At 39.3% G+C, this 20,878-nt stretch overlaps 1 protein-coding gene across 2 annotated transcripts in view; it reads right to left on the bottom strand.

Annotated features, from left to right (window-relative positions):
* The window catches only part of SPOCK3 (SPARC (osteonectin), cwcv and kazal like domains proteoglycan 3), a 158,531-nt gene extending 142,539 nt beyond the window's left edge, over positions 1-15,992 (bottom strand). Inside the window, exons 1-2 of one of the 2 annotated variants that reach the window (XM_030947317.1) lie at positions 15,938-15,992; positions 15,598-15,774 (exon numbers count right to left, since the gene is read on the bottom strand). In XM_030947317.1, the coding sequence (XP_030803177.1) occupies positions 15,598-15,774 (177 nt within the window). In that variant the 5' untranslated portion in view covers positions 15,938-15,992. Of the gene's footprint in view, positions 1-15,597; positions 15,775-15,885; positions 15,907-15,937 lie in introns of those variants that run through there. The other variant, XM_030947319.1, reaches the window with a different exon arrangement.
* Between the last annotated feature and the right edge of the window lie 4,886 nt (positions 15,993-20,878).

Raw genomic sequence — 20,878 nt, 5'->3', positions numbered from 1 at the left:
CCCTACAGAACCTGAAACAATTTCTTACCAACACAAAACTTTCCCCTGATACTCAAAAAACATACAAATCTATTTCAGAATAGTGTTTTCAGAGTAGCAGCTCTAGCTGAATGCAAGCACATAAACTACAGGAGTTGGCTGCTAAAAGACACCTGGCCCATAGTTCATGATATTCAAGTTACATTTCATATAGTAAGTGCTCCCCTAGGATATAAAAAAATTGAGGTCATGCTCTTGATTTCTGCTGCTCTTGATTAGTTTTTGCTTATTCTTCAGCAAGTTATTGTGAAAGACCTACAACAAAAACACATCTGCAGAAGAACAAGTAAGTTTACAAACAAGGCAAGTTCTACAATTCATGCACTGTAAGCCAGTGTTCAAAATGAACTGTTCGTTTGTGTGTTACAGAAATGTTTAACTTAAAAAGAGCTACGTCACAGGAAGGGGTGAGTGGCTTGTGCCCAGATATAAAGGAAATGCAGAATTTTTAGACACAGAAGGGCACACTAAAAATATGGGATACATAGCTGAGGCTGCAGAACTGAGTACTATCTTAAATTCTAACACAATCTTTTAGCTTTGCTGTTTAGCATAAAATTTTGAAACATGTCCAAATAAGATAAGCTACATTAACTACTGAAAAGATTTTGGGTTTTTTGTTGTATATTCCTATTGAATAAGTTTTTACAAATTGAAAAGGATAGTGTTTTCTCAGGCTAGTTACACCCGCAAATAACAATCCAAAAATTAATCTACAGGTTTTTACACACCTGACCTGATATTTACTGGCACTAACAGTATTTGCTCCTGCATAGCAGATCCCTCCATAAATTCTACGCTTTTGGTACTTACACTACATCAGTAATGAGAAACTTAATTTAAAAGAAGGTTGCAAGTTTCAGTGGTCAAAAAACCCAGTGGCTTTAACATTTTTTTTAAAAAGAACCAAATCATTTCAGACACTACAGTAGTTTGGCAGTTTATCATATTTCCTTTTTTTGTGTGTGTGTATGAAATGTGAATTAGACTGTCAAAGTAACTGGTGCTACAATTAATCTTTGCAAAGTAGCAGAGCTTAACTTTCTGAAACATCCAAGTAATACTGTCACATCAAACCCACCAGTAAGGCATTACCTATGCCAAAAGCAAACAGTTCAACCATTTCATCTATTAAAAAAAACACACACTTTTGGAATTAACTGCAAAAATAGAAACTGGCCAGATAGTAATGATCTTAACACAAATTAATAATCTTACTTAATGGAATCACAGCAAGTGATTTCACAGGAAGCTCATTCACAGGCTTAAATTAGCCACAGACCTAAACTCTTCCCTGGACAGAACACAGAGCACTCCAGATGTGAGACATTCAAATTCAGTATGCAGAAATCAGTCCCAGTAGTGATTAACTAGGATGACTGCAGTCATTTTGGTTCAACTGAGAAATCCAGTGTCAGATCCCCTCTAAGACTGATATCAACCTATCCTAGTATTGGTCAATGCTACTGGACTTGAAAATTGAATCTTATATTATAACCTTTATAATGCTATATTAAAAAATCATTATACCTGACCATTTTATCACTGATATTTCAGGATGCACTTAACCTGTTCAAACATTAATGGTTGCAGTGAAAATTAAGACTTGCCACTCAGTCTTATTTTCATCAGGTTACTAAGTGATTTAAGGAAATAAGCAAGCTCTTTGTAGTATAGTAAAATACTGACTCCTAGAAATTAACTTGGAATCTGATCTAGTAAAAGAATCACATAAATTCCACTTCTCCAAACAAGCACACATAGTAGGCTGCCTATAGAGGGTAACTAGACATCCATAGGGTAAGAATGGGTACTTAAATGCCTTTGGCTGAATATTTGCTCACAAATTGTGTTGTTCCATTCTCAGAAGAAATCGTGAAACAATATTCATGTGATAATAAACCAGTGATTTTTCTTTAGAAACCCTCTAAATTGCTCTTAAGCTTTCTCCCAAGAATGCTGATTTAATTGCTGTGTGCAAGAAAGTAAATAGAGAGAAAACAACATAAATTGAGCAATGACAAAGAACTAGGTGAGAAACAGTAAATCAAAGGACAATATGGAATAATTATTTCATACTTGTGTTATTTTTTAAGACAAACTTTTCTCAGAAAGCTAATACATAGTGTTTGAAATTTCAGGATTCTCCCCAGTCCTACAAATCTACTTGGCAGCCAGTCATTACAAATATCTGTTCCTAACAACTTAAGCCAAAAATCACTCAGAACAGCAATACACAGCTAAAAACAGTATCAAGTCCTTAACTAATTTTACACTATTGGAGAAAAACCCTTAACCTCTTTTTAATCCCCTAAAACTCAATTACTTCTTAAACCTTTGTCTCAGTGAACAATATACTCTTTTTACAGGACATTTTCTGTGCCAAACTGCCCTTGTTTATAATAAAAAATTAGGTATATAATTCCTTCTAAATGGATAATAAAACAAAAAAAAACCCACCAAATGACAAAAATATGGAAGTACCTATATTTTGAAAAGCAAGAAGGCATTATCTAAGATTCACAGTCAAATTTCATAGAATACACTCACAAATAAAACAGATTCTTGTTACAGATATTTAACTTCAGCAAGCACACCATTCACTCAAATCCTTTTTTAAGAAACTTGAAGTTGCAGGAGGAAAGCAGGAAGACTTCCAGACTTATACAGTCTACATGTCAGAAAGAACAAAAATAGAATGAGAGAAAAATTCTTCCAAATTCATGACCTAAGTGACAAGATCTGGAATTCTGAATTGATACTCGAGTTTTTTAGATAAGATGTTCTATTTCTGATACAATGCAACTGTACTGCCCAGCTGTCCACTCACCCAGGTGCAGGGAGGGCAGGGAGTTTGCATGCTCACTAACTCCAGCCCCCAAGGATGGCTGGTGCTGTTGACCTTCAGTTTCAGAGTTTATAGTCTCATGCATTTAACTGTTTAAAACAGCAGTGATCTTGATTATTTAGATCCAGGTTGAAAAAGGAAGAAATTCTTCCTTCACCCATTTGTCCAGTTCTTTCATACCAAATACATAAAAATAAACTGGTGTAGAAAAGGCATAAAATCACTGGTTCTTGCCTGGAGACTCCAAACAACACTAACACTTGAGATGTTTGTGGGACTGACCAGGGACTTGAACCTGGCGTAAAGGTTGAATAGAAAGGGACATTTATCACTGTGACCAGTGTCAAAGAAATCTCCACATGGATAAAAAAATTGCTGCAAACCCTACAGCTGATATAAGAGCAATAAAATTTTGACTTTCATTTCATCTTACCCTCATTTCTAATTTTCTGGTGAATGTCATGAAAGGAAAGTGAAAAAATATTTTGATTATAGTGAAAATATGTAAACATTAACAACCCATTGTGTTGCCTAGTCAAAGAGGGAAATAAATAGTTTAGTAGATTTCTGAGTAAAGATGAGGAAAAAATACAAATGTTAGAAACATCAAATGACTGAGTAGCTTCTTAAGAAAATAAATCTGAGACAGGTATAACAGAACTTCACTTAAGACGAGTGACATAAGCAGGATATACCATAATATGAACAGAGATTAATTACAGACTTCAAATAATTTAGTTATAATTACACAATTGTATATGTTAACTAAACCTGATTTTGACTTGCTCTGCCTAAAGATTTGTACCTTACTTGGGACATCTAAGAATTAACAATGCCAGATGATCAATCTACTCAAGCACCAGATGGAAGAAACAGCTACTGTGTAAATCCATCCCAGTACTTTGTTTTGCCATCTACCCTGTGACTTTCTACAGAATTAAGCCACAAAACAGATGCTTTAATACCTCTGACAAAATAGGTTTATAACAATATTATTATCTATATAAATGGCCTTTCTGATACAGGATGAAAATCTCGCCTCAGAAATATTGTCTTGGTATGCATTGCGCAGCTTTTTTAATGCTTGTCTGACTTTATTTATTTCTACTTCATAACTGTCAGCCTCCCATTTACTTGACTTTCTGTGCTGTTTTGCTCAGTGCAACATGTGATTCAGGAGAAGGGGAGAGCAGAGTGATCATACAATCTGCAATTCCTGTAGGAGCTGGGCATGTAAAAGCAGCACAGAGGCACCTACACTTCCACGAAGCAACGCAGCAAATCAATCAGACACAGACTTGAAATACACAAACAGAAATCCTGGAAGATGAAATAGCCAAAATTAAATACTTTGATTCAGGTCAGTGAAACTGAAAAGATTTTTTTGTACCTACACCTTGCAAATGGCTGAAGAAGGGAGGCAAGGGGGAGGAGCTGCAGAATAACAACTTATTCAGGAAAATAATTTTTTGAACAGGAAAATAAAATCCCCAGTCAAATATGGTAACTTAACACAATAAAGAAACAATGTCTTCATTGTACTCCATAAGTTGCAACAAACTTGTAATTCTCTAATACCTATAAAAGCAAAATGAAAAATAAAAGAAAAAACCTCACACAATAATCTTGGTATTTACACTACTTTAAACCACTAGAGAAGTTTTTTCTAATGTAAAGGACTTATTGGATGGATGACTTAGTTTGTTCTCCAGTTCAATTTTGCTTTCTTTCCATTTTTCAAAGATGCAAAATATATGCAGAAATCTCTTTTGTACACTTAATGGTCAAATAATGATTTCAAATAAGCAGACTGGCAAAGTTCCATCTCTCACAAACATCAGTGAACATATCCTCGGTGACCTCCATTAAACAAGAGCCCCTGCAAACCAGGTTCAGATCCAGTCTAATACAGCATCACCCCAGAGAAACCCAGTGATAAGATTTGATAAAATGGAGAAAACAATCCTAAATCTTCAAGGAGAAATGTTTCACTTTCTGAGAAACTCCTTAAATACACTATTTTAACAACTTCCTTTAACAATTCAGACATTATAAAGTTGGCTAACTACACATTCCTTTGAAATTATAATTAATTCAGCATTATGAAGATTGAAGGAAAATGAAGGAAAGGAAAGAAAATAATCAACCACTTCTCTAGATCAACATGAGACATAAAATAATACATCATAATGTCTTTTGTTTCATCCCTATGCTTGATTACTCTTGGCAGGTTTTTTGGTCTAATGAGCAAGCTGTTTGGCTACAGCTACCTAAGTTAAAACAACTGAAAAATTAACTTGTCAAATCTAAAAACGCTTCATTTTCAAGCTTAAATTTGTTTTATTGCAGTATAAATGAATGATGCACATTGACATATTGTAACTCAGTTGTATAAATACTGTGAAAAATTTTACAGCTATAGAAATTTTAGCTTTAACTAGTAATTTTTTTGGTAATTAAAAAAAAACCTTTCTGATATAACAAAGCAAGAGTAGGATCTGTGTATGTGGTAATTAAGCATGTACAAATTACTAACCTTTATCTGCATTAGAATAAAAAGCATAGATATCTGTAGAAGAAGCAATACTAAACAGATATTACTAATCAGATGAACTCTTTATTATTAATAATGCTCGACAGCAACTTACAATATTTTAGGGAAAAAGATTTCCTAACATTCATACTGCTGAATAGTCCAACTACACTCAAACTGGGCTGGAAAGCCACAGTCCAATTGTAAAAAAATTCAAAATCCCCTTACTTTCTAGCTAAAAGAGTACCTGCTTGGCAAGAAGGATCTTTTTAAAACCTTGACTATGTAAGATGTAATCATATTTTACAATCAGATAAGCACTGTTAGAATCAACATCAGCTTTGCTTCACAGAATAATTTCTCACATTTTCTTTAAGTATTATTTTTATAACTTCTCCCACCTTTCTTACAGAAGCTGGAGTTCAAACAAACATTTTCTTGATGATCTCTACATGTTTGTAGCAGTACTTGCCTTGTTCTTATGTGATATTTATAGGAATGTAAAAAAAGATGTAGTTATTCCAGTCAGTGAGCTGAAACTATTGCATATAACTGCCTCACAAATCTGAGATATGAATTCAGAATTATTTCATTCTGCACACCACAAACATTGTTAAACCCATGTCACCTTCAGTATATATCCAAAAATGATCTGCAATCAATGGGATATCAAATGGTAAGATAAAACTGCAGACATGGTGGGTTGGACCTATAAAATACTTCTAATATTCTTTGAGGTATTTTGCTCCTCAAGATGAGGGATAGACAGCGAAAAATCACTTTACATATATATTGATCTGAGGTACCAGTTAACATAAGGATGTGTGTGCCTTCCCACACACATGGCCCCATTCTCTTTTATAAAAAAACCAAAAACAACTCAACTCAACAAAGCAGCTCAACTTTTCCATGTGCTGGACATCAAATACTCTATAATATCAGTACTTCAGACCCTTCTGGGGGAAAAATGTCATCGTCTTCCAAGGAGTTATATTACTCAAAAATGTCTGAATTCTATTTACAGATGCTGTGCTACAATCCAAATCTAAAAAACTTGGAGGAAAAAAGTGATAGTTTCATACACCCCAAGAAACTATAATTTTTACACAGGAATGAAAAAAAGAAAGATAGGAATTGTAAACATTCAGCATACGTAAAAAGCATGTAAAGACAGAAGGGCATGGTAGCTTTTGTCCAAACCACAGTTCCACCACTGTGTAGAACCCAGTTTATAAATCCACATTCAGTACTAGTGAAAAACACTGAAATATTTTGAGGTTTTATTTGTCTTATTCATTCAGTACAAATCTACATAGTTAATTCTACTTCTGCATATCCCTCCCTCTCCATCTTTATGAGACTACACCCGCAGATCTCAGAGAGAAATCTCATGATTCATAATCATGTTCCACTTCAATTGCCTAAGACATTACTTACAATAACTACAAGGCAGTTTTGGGCATATATCCCTGCATGTTTGAGACGATATTTTCATTTGAGGAGCCTATGAATATCAGTGGATATCAAAGGTCGAACCAATTGCCTTTTTTTCTCATGTAATTGAGTCTTTTTCTTAAGAGTTTAAAAAATTCTGTCCACTAATGCCCCAAGTACCAGAGCACCTAGTAACTACCTACCAAGAAGTCCCAAATAAAGTTAAATATATGCACCTGTAAAAATAAGCACATGTATGAAAAACTGAACAGTTTAACAGTTGAGGAGAGAAATGCTAGATTGAGTAAGATTTAGAAAAATAGTTATGCACTTAGTGTGCTTCAATCCAGTTCACATATGAAATGTGCACTATTTGCAATCAATGCAGTAAGCAATCTGACAGCCCTTTGCTGGCTTTGTAAAGCAGGAGCTCTTCACATTCATGTCTTTTGTTCCTGGATTTTGGAAACAAGATTGCCTACCCATTTCTTAATGTGCTTAAAGACTTGAACACCAGATTAAAAGTATGTATCCTGGTGACTATCTTAATGAAAATTCTGAAGTCATTTCTCTCTCTTCCTTAAGATTTGAATTGGCCTGCATCAAGTTCCAACATCAACTGTGATTTTTCACATAAAAGCAATTGGCTTTTATTGACAACACACACAAGAAAATTCTATGAAGATAGAAGAACAGAAATCCTTTTAAATAGCAAATTAGCATAAGGCACTTATTCCAGTCATTTCATATTTGGGCCAAAAAGGAAACACTTCCAGATCAGACCAATATGCATTTAAATGGGGATCTTCCTTACTCTTCTGCAAAACAGCATAAATCTGTTACCTAGATCTTCTGGGAATATAGCAGCTAATTAATTCCCTCATGGTGCAGGCTTTAGAGGGCAAACCTTAATCTGTGCCAGTAGTACACAAAGATTGCTGAAACCTGAAATGCTTTTGCCAAAGCAGAATTTTTGGGTGCAATATAATCTGTGAGGATATAAGTAAATAAGCCACTATACACAGGCAAGCATGTTGTCAAATCCAATGGTCTACTCTGGCCCTAAACCTTATGAATACAAAGAATTCTCAGAGCTTGACATGGACTTTCTAAGTCTGACTAAAGTGGTTAACTTACTCTGTTGCAAAAGGCTGGAAGGCCACGTTATACAATGGATTCTTGTCACTGCTCCTTTACCTACCAGTCTATTGTTTTCACTTCTAAGAATCACTGCTTGGGTTTTCTCCTAAAGTGATGTTCCAATCACCAACACGAGCCCTGCCAAATCCTCAAAACATATAGGCATCATTAAATATAGATCCCACACTCTTCATATTAATAACTTCCTGCTGCTTTAATGAACAGCTGGTAGAACACAGATCATTTTTCACGTGCAGTATATAACATATATATAACAAGGAGTGAGTTCTCTACTTCTCACTGCTATGCTACAAAGATTTAACAACTGGAATGAATTTCATCATCAAGAGCAAGCTCAAAAATGTCAAAGGAGTTTGTTTTCAGTTGCATATAGACCCCAGTGTAAGTGCACTACCTAAAATTGTTTGATGACTTGCAGACATTTTTAGAGAGATACCGAACAAGCTGCAAACTGACAGTCTCTTCTGAGTCAATGATTATGTACCATACGGGAAAATAAAAAATTAGTTCATAAGAATTTTCTGCAGTAAAATGTCAAGCACTGCATAGTAGTAAAGTACCAAAAAGTTTGAATTATTTCAATCTTTTAAACCCATTCTCCTATTGTGTTCTGTTAAAGCAGTCACTTGCAAAGATAGTAACAGAGCAGTGATACCACATCTTCATCATAAAGTGAAAAGCTTTGTCATGGGTTATAATTTCATTCTACCTCTCCTTGTGTCCTGTCCAAGGTTACTACCTTAAACTGCACCACCTTTTTTAGGTACATCATTAAATCCTACATAAATTTTCCTACTATCATCTATCAGTGTCAAATGGGAAAGTAGAAGTGAAAAACCATTTAAAAAAAGATCTAACAAATAACTAAAGATTGTTCAAATTAGGTAAGAATGCCCAGCGAAGCTCTGATCACTGAGATAACAAGCCAATAACTTTTCTCTTTCAGAAATAAAATTTCAAGAAATATGAAAATTACAAAAACTTTTGATACAATCCCCTATGCTGGCATTTCCTAGCATTGCTTCCATAGTATTTGTTTCTAAAGCAAACAAGCAAAATTTTTAGCATTAAGTAGAGTGGGACTTGGAGATGCAGAAAAAGAAATGCTCACTAGTTACTAAGACATTAAAATATGTTAAGACAAATAGGATAATAGAAAAAAACAAGCAATAGCAGAAACACCATTCCAAAATCAATACCAAAAATTTTAAAAAGGTCTACATTAGAAACATTAACATGAAACAAAACTACAGCTACTTTACTAAAGTACTTTTTCAATACTGATAAAAAAGTGATAGAAATACCGTGGTTAGAATAAAATCTTCCTTAGGCTTGAATACATGGGAGATGCTCTAAAGCTAGGCTCCAAAAAAAAAGTACCAGCTGCTGAAAGATTTTCTTTTTTCCTTCAGCATATCTTGCAGGGAAGGGAGGGCATGCAGGGACAACATGGACACACCAGGAGTCATGACAACATGGACATGGCACAGAAAAAACACACGACTGCTTCAACTCAAAGGAGTCACACTCAGAAACTGACCAACACTTGCAAACGTACTAATCCAAGCTATTATTTCTCTTTTCTGCAGAGAGTTACATCAGATGCTTCAATTACCACGAATTAATAGAAACAAAGGAGACAGGAAGAAAGGATTAATGGCATCAGTCTAAAAATATTCCAATTCTGCTCAATCCACTGTTTTCTATGTTCTGCCACCCCTTATAAAACCTCTTAGGTATCTTTCCCTTCTGATTGTAAAGCCAAGATAGTCTATGCAGTTTCTGTTACTGTTACCATCTATTTGTGAATTACAAAGCTATATATACTACACCATAATAAGCACAGATGGCTAGAGTCAATCCCAATAAGATTTAATGGAAAGACAAGAGAAGACTGGGTATCCATAGCCACTAAATAACCTACAGCATATAAAATAAAGATTATTCTTCAGAGAAAGGAGATAAAGATAAGATGAAACAATGTTATCAGCTTTACTTTAGATTATGAGGGCAATCTAAGGAAAAGCACATTACGATTTACTTAACTTCTAAACGTCAGCTACATAAAGAGCTTCCAAGTTAATGCCTTCCAAGAGACATTTAAGAGTTCAGTGTTAACAATAGTTTGAGATTAGTAGACTCTGCCTTTTCAGACAAAAAAAGTATTTGGCACTAGAAACAGGCAGCAAAAGCAGACCATAGGAAAAGTAATCCTGAAAAAGAAAACAGGAATCCATACTCGAGAATGAATTATAAGCACATAAAAATTAGACACCTTTGTCTATAACACAGAAGAAAGGAAAAATTAAGATTTGCATTACTCTTTCCCATTACAATTTGTTACATTCAATCTAGAAGCTATGAACAATTCAATAGCTTCCTAAGTTTCCTTAATTAATTAAAATTAATACAAATTCCTAACCCTTTCCCATATTTTACAGTTTAAAAAAGAGCAGTCAAGTCCTTATTAGCTTCATTTCAAAGGCAGTAATTACAGGTGAAGGTACAAAATACTTATTCTGTCAGACCTCCTAGGCTTCAAAATTTTTCCTCCTTCACCATATTAATAAAACTCAGATCATACAAAGTAAGTCATGGAAAAAGGGGGCTGACGCTACTTTAGAAGTGCCAGTTTCAGTTAACAGTGGCACATGTAAAAGATTCAAAGCCCTATTTGCAAAAGTAACTTTATGTTATTACAAGATCTTGGTTTAACTTAGGTTTAAGGCAACATAAAAAAGCAGCTCATCTTTCATGTTTTCAATTGCATTTTCTCCTGACATCATGATCATGACATATGTATGCTGTAAAAGAGCTGCTGTGCCAAATAATAAGGTTTTTTACCCTGAACCATAAAAAGTACTGAAGAAATAAGACTACCAAACCTTTTTTCACAACTAATGAGTTAACATGAGTTAGAGAAAAGACCGTGAGTGCTGCACTATCCAATCCTAAATACTGACTTCCTCTAAAGTACATTTAGGAACCTCCATAAACTATGAGGGCTTCTTGTCCATTGCAAAAATCTTGTTGAACAAAAGTCCTCCTCCTCCTCCTCAAGTAAAGTTACTGGTACTCCACTCTTAAAGCATGAAAACCTTCCAAATATTTTCATGGTAGTTCCACAATAAAGTACAATGAACTTGTGATGAATCCCTTTTAAAAGAGCCTTTGGCTTCCTCAATCATACAAAGATGTAGCTGTGATCCAAACAGAGAGGTGCTGCTCACAACAGTAATGCACAGTTGGCATGGAGCTTAACTGAGAGGCAGTGTTTGTTTCTGAGAAGCCTTAAACCTCCAAAACAGACAAGGGAATAATTAATGCTGGCTATTACTGAATTGCTATGGAGACCCAATATTCAATTTATCTCCTTTCCAAACACACAGGTTTAGTTTTCACTAATGTTGAAAAAATATAATCTTTACATACTTCCAAAAGACTTGTCTGGGAAGCCAAGCTGCCCGAACTTGCCACATGTAGAAGGCAACACATTCAATGGTCAATGTGAGAACGCCTCACAGCAAAGCAGAGTAAAAAGGAGTACTACCCGTGCAAACTTCCTCTTCCTAGCTGATTGGTTTTATGGTCTGTTCAGTTCTCTTCTACTTTCTGCACCCGTGATAACTATATTAAGATGGTAGGATAATAGTTAACACTATAGTATGATGCAGCTGGTTACAGTGATCAACCAACCCTATTATTTCATAGCAATACTATGACATAGTTGAGTTGTGGAGTTCATTTATCAACTTAAATTTGAAATACAGCAATCACTAAAATTTTGACCTCTGAAAAGAAAAGGTATATATTACTAAGAAGCAAGCTAAAACCCAACATCTCTCTTTCAGCAGCAAATAAAATTTACCATATGAAATACAGCCTTTTCAATGAACACAAATGCACGAGACACTTTACAAGTATCAATTACTAATATGAGTTACCCTATAGAATCTTGCTTCATTGTATTTTAAAGAAATTAAAATTAAAATTTCTGGAAAAAGCCTGAAAGATTTTCAGATAGTGATACAACAGACAACTGAGGTTGTATGCAATTTTGTCCAACTGACTGTAAAGATATAAAAATACAAAATGATTTTAAATTACAAAGCCACTGCATTTTGTTCTAAGATTAAAAACACCACCACTATTTGGAAAGTAATCAGAAAGAGAAAAATAATTGCTATATTCCAATACTCTGTTTTTCTCCACAGATTTACAGCATTACAAGTAATGAAGGTTTGCTAGATAAGATTTAGGATGTTCAAAGTAGGAGAGCATAAATGTAATGCCATTTCTCGATCACATTTTTCAAAAGGAATAACCTTTATTTCTGACAAACTGCAGTATATGTATATATATTTATCAAGTGTCTAGTGCTATCATCATAGATAAAACCATTACCACAAAGCACTATCAATATAACAAAATATGAATGAAGAAGATACCCTAACAGCATCTACTGAAAAGCCTCAGTTCCCAAGCCTGAAATAAACCAAGGATACATTCCCATGGGCTAGAGCCTCCCAGCACCCTGACACCACTGGCTGCTGAAGCAGCCTAACCAGGCAGCTTGGGAGCACCTTAATAAACACATCAACCCTGAGACTTATTTTACTGACAGATGCGAATAGTTGCAGCTACTCAGCAACCGGACTGCAGCAGCACTAAGATGGGGTTGAAAACTCTTCCTCCCCCACACTTCAGGCGAAAAGTAAATGTATCCTTGTACAGAACCCAAAATGATTTGACTTGCACATACAACTTAAGGGAGATGGTATTTGACGTGTCCCATCTCCCCCATCTTTAAGGTGGAAAGTCTCCTATTTAAAAACAAGACCATTCTCAATTTTTGCTCAAGAAAAAGAAGTGGGAAGGTAGGTAGCCTCTAACACACATCTAGTTTCCCACTGTTACATGTTAAGGCACAGTTCTTGCCTAGACCTACTGCATTATTTCCAACAGATTTGTCAGAATTATCAAGACCTTTCAAAAGAAATGAAAAGTCAGTTACAGTTCTGCCTGTACAAAGTACTGAAAAGATCTTAGCTAGTAATCACACATTAATAAGACTTAGTGACAAAAACTACATTTTAGGGTATGTTAAGAAAGCTAGGTTTAGGGGTGGCTTGGCTTTTGGTTTATAAATAAAATATCATATCCTGGTTTATCAGGTTCTGTAAGGGTTCCCTTTCTGAATGACTGCATTCTTTCTCACTGTGATCTAAAACTCTTAAGAAACTGAGCCAATGAGCCAGAAGTCAGGGTCATTATCTTTCACATTAATCAGTCCTGTCAGTTAAGTCTTAAGTTAAGCCCCTAAATACTTCTTTTCACACCAGAATTCCATCTCACCCTTACATCTGTAGGGTATGGAAAGCCTGCAAAAAATATCCTACTCTGACCAGAGAATTAAATTACAAACACAGGCCTTACATACCTTGATTTTAACTCTGCAAGACAGATACCCCTACATATGTTTCATATGCTGCTGTCCTGTTCCTTAACAGGAGGCCACTTTGGAATCACTAATCACATTGATAATCACAATTTCAAAACCAACAAATTACAGTCACACAAGTAAATTCACTAATTATATAAAAATGTAGGATGGCAAAACTTCTCCACCATGTTATATTTAAGGATGGTAATTGATAAGTGTTCTTACAAGATATTTTTCTAATGTATTCTTGTACAGGTAGATTAACACAATTTTGGAGGGTGGTTTACAGTTGTATGTTATGAATTACTGAAAACTACCCATGCTTTAGAGAGAGAATCTTGTAATATTAAATAAATATTCCAGACTGGGTACCAATCAATAGGACATAAGCACGCTGCACTAGAAATAAAAGCATACACTTCACTGAAGCACCAGCCTTATAAAACTTACGCTGTGTAAAAATAAGCCAGCATATTTGCAAATTGCCTCAGAAGAATCAGAATGCAGTATTCCTCAAAGCAGTCACTCTTAAAACCCTTGGGGACACCTACTTGTCACAGAATAAATTATCTGGCTAATATCCAATATTACAGTACACGTCAGTGGGCACCCAGGAGACAGGCATTAGAGAGCACTTAGCTTCCTCAGCCTTGCAGGTTAGTCCTTACATAAATGACTTTGCCCAATTACAAAACATAACTGATGTATGTATTTTTGAGTTTTCCAGCAGCAGCCTTTAATCCTAGAACATTTCTATAGCACCAGATTTTCACTTGGGTTTGCTTTTTTTTGTTTTTCCCAAAATCACAGGTCTCAATGCACAGCATACTGAACTGGCATTTTTCACATGAACCTAAGCTCTTTTATTTTTAAGATATTCAAGGCAAACAAAAATATCTGACTATTGACTGGAAGTGCTCTCAAACACCAGAATTAGGCTGTTTAATAAAAACTATTGTGAAAATAAGTTCTCCCACAACTCTGGTAGCTCTTTCCCAGTTGATTAAGATAAATAGCCAAGTTTGTATCACACAGACATAAAGCTAGAAAATACATGCATCACAAGACACTCCAGGTCTCAGAAAAATAAGAGACTTGTTGGAGACATTTACTTTGGTTTGCTACAGCAAACCGCAGTCACCAGCAGGCTGCAGAACAAGAAGAAACCTGTTGCCTCTGAAGTTGCAAACCAAATCAATGCTTTACACCAAATCGAAATCCATCACGTTAAACAGTAAAGAAAAATTATTTTGCATGGTTGCAATTCGGATTCTTAAAAGTGACACCAAGGGACGCAGGATACTGGATGCTCAAAGAAAATCTGTTCCACTGAAAGAAATGTGAACGGCTTTTGAAAATAGGTTGCGTTTTACCCAACTTGCAGCAAACACAGCCCGCACTAGGCGCACAGGCGAAGCACGCTGAGGACAGAGCCACCTTACAGCGGCAGGTTTCATAACTGACGAGATTCGGGTCAGGCTGGGGCTGCTGCTCCCGGGCTCCGGGCGCGGCGCTCCGGACACCGCGCACGGCTGAGCCGAATCCCCGCACCCCCGACACCGCAACCCGGCCGTGAGCGCTGCCCCTTCTCCCCGCCCTGCCAGCCGGCACTAATGACAGGGCACGGCGAGACGCGGCGGTGCCGGCCGGCGCCGCTGCCAGGTGCTCGGGGAGGGAGGGAGGGAGGGAAGGGTCTCTGTCGCGGGCGGCACCGGCGGAGCGAGCCCCGGCCCCTACCGCATCCCCTTCCGCAGCGGGGCGGGAAGCGGGAGGAGGGAGGGCGACCGCGGCTCTCCCCTTCCACGCCTGGCGCCCCGCAGGGCGGGAAGCGGCTCCGCGCCCCGGCCCGCCGGGCCCCAAGGTGCGGGCTGAGTGCCCCGCACGCCCCGGGGCACGCCGGACGGTCCTGCCCGCTCCGCGGCGGAGCGCACTGGGAACTGCCCGGCGGGACCCCCAGCCTCCTCGCCGAGGCGCCGCAGGCAATTACTGAAGAATTAAAATCCGGAGAGAAGGGGGAAAGTTGAAGCTGTACCCCAGCCCCCGCTCCCCGAGTGATGCCCTACACCCTGCGGGAACGGAGCCAGCGGGAGCGGGCTGGGCGCGGCTGCCGGATGGCAGGGGTAGAAGGGCTAAACTTACGTCTCGGAATTTGTTCCACTGCCCGACCTCCTTGTCGTACTGGGAGACGGTCGTAAGCCATTGTTTATCGTCCAGAAAATTGCCGCTGTCCGGTCTGCCCCCGGCCGCCGCTGCCGCCGCCGGGCTGCACCAGGCTGCTGCACACACGCACACCAAAGCTGCCGCCGCCGTGAGCATCTGGGCGAGAGGAAACACGGGCAGGGGGGTTACCCACGGCGGAGCCCGAGCCCGGCCGGGGGCTACCGGCGGGGGACGGGACAGCCGCCCGCGGCGGGCCCCCTCGCCCACCTGAAAGCGGCGCCCCGGGGGAAGGGGAAGGGAAGGCAGCCCAGCCCGTCACCTTGCTGCGCGCCCCGCACCCGCGCTCCTCGCCGCGGCCGGAAAGGCGGCCCCGCGCCCGCTCCCTCCCCGCACGCGCCGCCGTCTGCGGCCGCCCGTCCGTCTGCCCCGCTCCCGCGCCGCGCGCGCCGCCCCGCCCTCGCCACGCCCCGCCCCGCGCCGCGCGCCGCACCGGGAGAGGCGCGCGCCCGCCGCTCCCGCCGGGAACCGCGCGGGCCGGCAGCACCGGCGCATCCCGGGCGTCGGCACACACCCCCGGGCGCCGGCACAACCCCGCCACCGGCACATCCCCGGCCGCCGGCACATCCCGGGCACCGGCACAGCCCCGCCACCGGCACAACCCGGGCACCAGCACATCCCGGGCGCCGGCACATCCCCGGGCGCCGGCACATCCCCGGGCACCGGCACATCCCCGGGCGCCGGCACATCCCCGGCCGCCGGCACATCCTGGGCATCGGCACACACCCCTGGGCACCGGCACATCCCGGGCACCGGCACATCCCCGGGCACCGGCACATCCCCGGGCACCGGCACACCCCGCCGAGCCCCAACCGGCCCCGCAGCGGCCGCGCGGTGCCGCCGCCTACTCCAGGTGGGGGTGGATGCCGCTGCAACTTCGCCACAGCTTCCCTGGCGCCTCGCAGCCCAAGTTAGATCGGCGAAAAGCCCCAGGCGGACACGATCCTTCAGAACTCAGTCACAGACAGAACTTCCCGCGCCTTCGGGACAGGGAGAGACGCGAGCTCGCGGGGCGCCTCTGAGCGCCGATGGAGGCGCGCTGTGATACTGCCTGCCCGTGTTATCCCTTTTGTAAGGATCGCGCACACTTCCCTCTCTTTCTGGCTTTTGTCTTTTAAAAAAGCAAGAGTGGGTTAACTCCAAGTCTTTAATGACAACCATGAGCAACCATGCTTTCCCGAATTAGTTAAATTTAATTTAGAATTGAGAAAGGGGCAGGAATAGTTCAATTACCTATCCAGCATTCCTGCCTCCATGTTTAAGTTCTATTTGCCATCCTGTTGACCTCTTTAATCTAATATTTAATGTTAGCTTTATTCCCTAGACTTGAGTAACACTCTGCTTTTTAGGTTTGTATTAGCTGCGTGTTGCAAGGATTCGGCAGAGGGAGCGGGGCAGAGGCTGCGGGGCGGCCTCTGTGGGAAGAGGCGTGGGACTCTCCTGTTTCGGGAACAGCTGGCTCCTGGCAGCTCCACAGCGGACACATCGCGGCCGCAGCTGAGCCGTTCGGCAAAGCTGGGGTGCCTCCGTGAAAGCATCGCTGAGAAAGGGCAGAAAACGCTGTGCGGGGAGGGGAAGTGGGGACAGAGACGGTGAGAAACTGCAGGGAACGCCGGGGCCCGAGAGGGATGAGAAGGTGCTCTCCGTGGCAGAGCACTGCAGACCCTGACAGACTCATGCCTGAGCAAAGGGATATACCCAGAGAAACTGTGGCGAGCCCAGAGCAGAGCTCATTTTCCGGAAAGACTGCAGCCGATAGGAAAGCCGTGCCGGAGCAGAGGAAAAGTGTGAGAAGGAACGAGCAGTGAAGAGAAATTGTTACATGCTGACTGTACATGCCCTCAATTCTCCCTGTGCTGGTCAGGGACAGAGGAGTCCGGAATGAAGAGGAGCCCGGGAAAATAAGGGAGAAAAGTAGTTCTTTTCATGTGTGTCTCCGCCTTTAGCACTACTCAAACCAGCGGTTTCATTTTTAATTGGCAATAAATCTTCTCCCAATCAAGTTTGTTTTGTCTGCAACAGTAATCGTTAAAGAGTATTCCTGATTTTATATTAACCCATGAGCTTTCTCACTCCAGTTCTTCCTAGACTTGTCCTGCTGGGGAGAGGGGCTGTGAGCTGCTGGGTGAACGTTTGGCTGTTAGCCGAGGTTAACCCACTGCAAGGTAGCCAAGTATATCGAGTACACAACACTCTCAGTGTAGCTGCTGAAAGCATTTTCTGTGGTAAAATATGAGTTACTTTCAGACCTGGTACTAGGGTCAAGTCCATCAAGAGATTCTCTGATGGCAGAAAAATGCCACTTCATGCAAAAAGAGAAGTGATTACGAGATTGCCACTGATTTTAGCAAGTTTTGATTTTGGTCATAAACTGTAACTACAGACAGATAGTAAAGTATTAATAAAATCAAATAAGCTACATCATACAGTACATAATAAATGCCATTTTTTTCCTAAACTTGTGTCACTAAAATCAATGAAAATCCTGTCACTCGTATAACAGAGAGGATGATTGCCAGATTAGGATTTATGTGCCTAACTCTAAAAATGCTGCCTATCCAGAATCATATTATATTCTGTAATAAATGAATCATAAAATTCAAAGCAAAGGGATAGAGGGACTGCACAGAGGCTAAATAAGAATCAATAAAACAGTCATGTTATGCTCAGGGTGGGTTGTAGAGTCAATGCTTTACAGAATCATTCTCTGACAATCCAGTTTGTATTTGTCAGTCTTAATGTTAATTTCCTACAAATTGCTTTGCCCTTTGGCAAAGAGGAAAGTTCTCTATAAAGCTAATGCGTTGGGGGTTTTTTTAAAGAATTACTTATTTAAACTTTTTTAACAGCATCCCAATTCCTGAATTTGTGTTTTCACTTACCCAGTGATGAAGATGATCTATTTTTGTTCTGGTTTGCTTCACCTGTGTTGGACAATTTCATCCAGATAATATTAGTTAGTACTTTTAAGTTATTGTTCATCTTCCTATACTTAGAGAAGAGGAATAAAAGTGGCTAAGATTTGCATTCAGTAGAAATCCTTAGAAAGGGGAAATCTCTCATGATTTGAGTTTTACAGAAGTTTCCCTGCAATTTGTCTAAAAAGTGATCTTCAACACCTATCACTGCAGTTTCTACTGACAACACATACTAATGATCAATTATATGTAATTTTGCCTGAACCAAGCTATTTGAAGTCTTTAATAATTCTAAATGTATTCCTTATAATTTTAACCACTCTGATCTCCACATAATTGGTTTAAGAGCCTCATTCTGATCAAGGACTTTACACAAGTTGGTAATTCCATTTATTCAAGTACACAATGATACTTGATTGAAATGGCATTTTGCAGATACAAAACTAACAAGTTTTCTTTTTCTTTTCCTCAATAATTTCACTTCTCTTCAAAGATTAAATCTATGCACCTTGAGAAATATTCTTTATTTTAAATGTACATATATTTCTTACAGAAAATGTGACTGTATTGTTACATACGTGTTTAACAATAGCATCTTTAAGATGTGACAGGGAATCTGTTACTGCAGCAGTGGTAAGAGAATAATACTAATGGTAACAGGAACATAATTTTGAAATGAGAGTTTAGAAACTCTGCCTCATAGCTCTTCATCATTGTCCAGTCAAGAAGCATTGTTGTTATCAACAAAAAAACGCTTTCTTCTTGATTCCAAAAGATGATCAATTTTGCAAATTTTCAGTAACAAATATTTCAATATTAAGACTTAATAATTTAGAATAATAACTTTTCAGGTGTCTTCCCCTCTGAGTAGCTGATGCATCCTACAGGGAGATAGCAATGAAGATGGTGTAGCTGGTAATATACTTGCAAGTTACAATACTGGTGTGAGCAATATGGTTGTTGCACAAGGAAAAGGATGAAAAGATAATAAAAGAGGGAGTATATATTTAAATATGTATTTTGTGTACACATCTATGTGTTATATGAAAGAGCATTGGAATTATGTAATGTATGCATGAAGTTATATATTGGAAGAAAAGTTTGTATGCATAGGTTACTGATGGAAGAGAAGGGACATGCTCAGAAATTATTAGGAAATGGAAGGAAATTTATGCCCTGAACACTGTGTCACAAAAGTGCTTTACTCACTTCCTGCAAATGAAGGATATGTTCACTTAAGGCAATTAAGTATGGAGTTCATTTTTTGAAACTATTTTAACGGCAAGGGCTGTGCTATTATATTTGAATAAACTTATGTTGAAGGGAATCCCAAGGGAAAACTTAGGTATCCCACTGCCCACAGGCAAAGCCAGATATTCCTTGTCGCTGCTGGCAGATGTTGATCCAAATCTACTTCTAGAATCACCATTGGTGGAGTCTGTCAATGGTAGAAACTCCACACTGATCTGTGTCAGCAGCTTTTACTAGACTAACTTTGGAAGAGGTTTCCAATACCTAAAACAAGTTGCTCTTACTGCAATTTAAGCTTATAATTTATGGCTAATCCTATCCACCAAAAACATGAAGTGCAAATTACTCTTTTCCTCTGACCAGCAGTCTTTCCCATATTGGAAACTATAGTAACCCCACTCTGTATTTAGTCCCAATGATATGTTTATTACCATATTTATACCCTGTTCTTTTAATCTTATACCATGATTTTGACATCTCTGATCATTTTATTATCCCACTGAATTGGGCTATGAGGTTTTTCCATTGTCAATGTCTAGAATGCTAGAACACCGTTGAACAGAGCAGAGGATTTACTTCATAAACATAAATTATTTTGGTTTGATTGTCTTTGGTATCTTCCAGACATTTAGACATACTGTGCTGAATTACCTGTCCCTGTATTTTCCAGAAATTGAAGATGGAACAACAGGAGTTTCATTTTCTGACCCTTTTTCACCCACTTTTTTGAAGGTCCCTTTTTCAAAGAAACCCTTTAATTTGCTTTGGTTTTTTACAGTCATCTGGTACCTGCTTGCTCTCTACAGTTTCTCAAAAGTGATGACTAACAATTTTGAGATCCTTTCAAACAATTCTGTGAATATTCGGGGCAGAGTTCATAAGATGATTAGAACAATCTCATTTTTACAAAAATTACAAAATAGATTTGTTACAAAGTCTTATCTAAGCCCTTTCTTTTTCTTGTCATTGCTGTGATGACTGAGTTAACCAACTACAGGCCATTAATGACTGATGCATAGGTTTTAAATTTCTTT

The sequence above is a fragment of the Camarhynchus parvulus genome, chromosome 4 (assembly GCF_901933205.1).
Source record: "Camarhynchus parvulus chromosome 4, STF_HiC, whole genome shotgun sequence".
NCBI classification, from domain to species: Eukaryota; Metazoa; Chordata; class Aves; order Passeriformes; family Thraupidae; genus Camarhynchus; species Camarhynchus parvulus.
The sequence above is the reverse complement of the archived record's forward strand: the minus strand, read 5'-3'. Positions and strand labels throughout refer to the sequence as shown.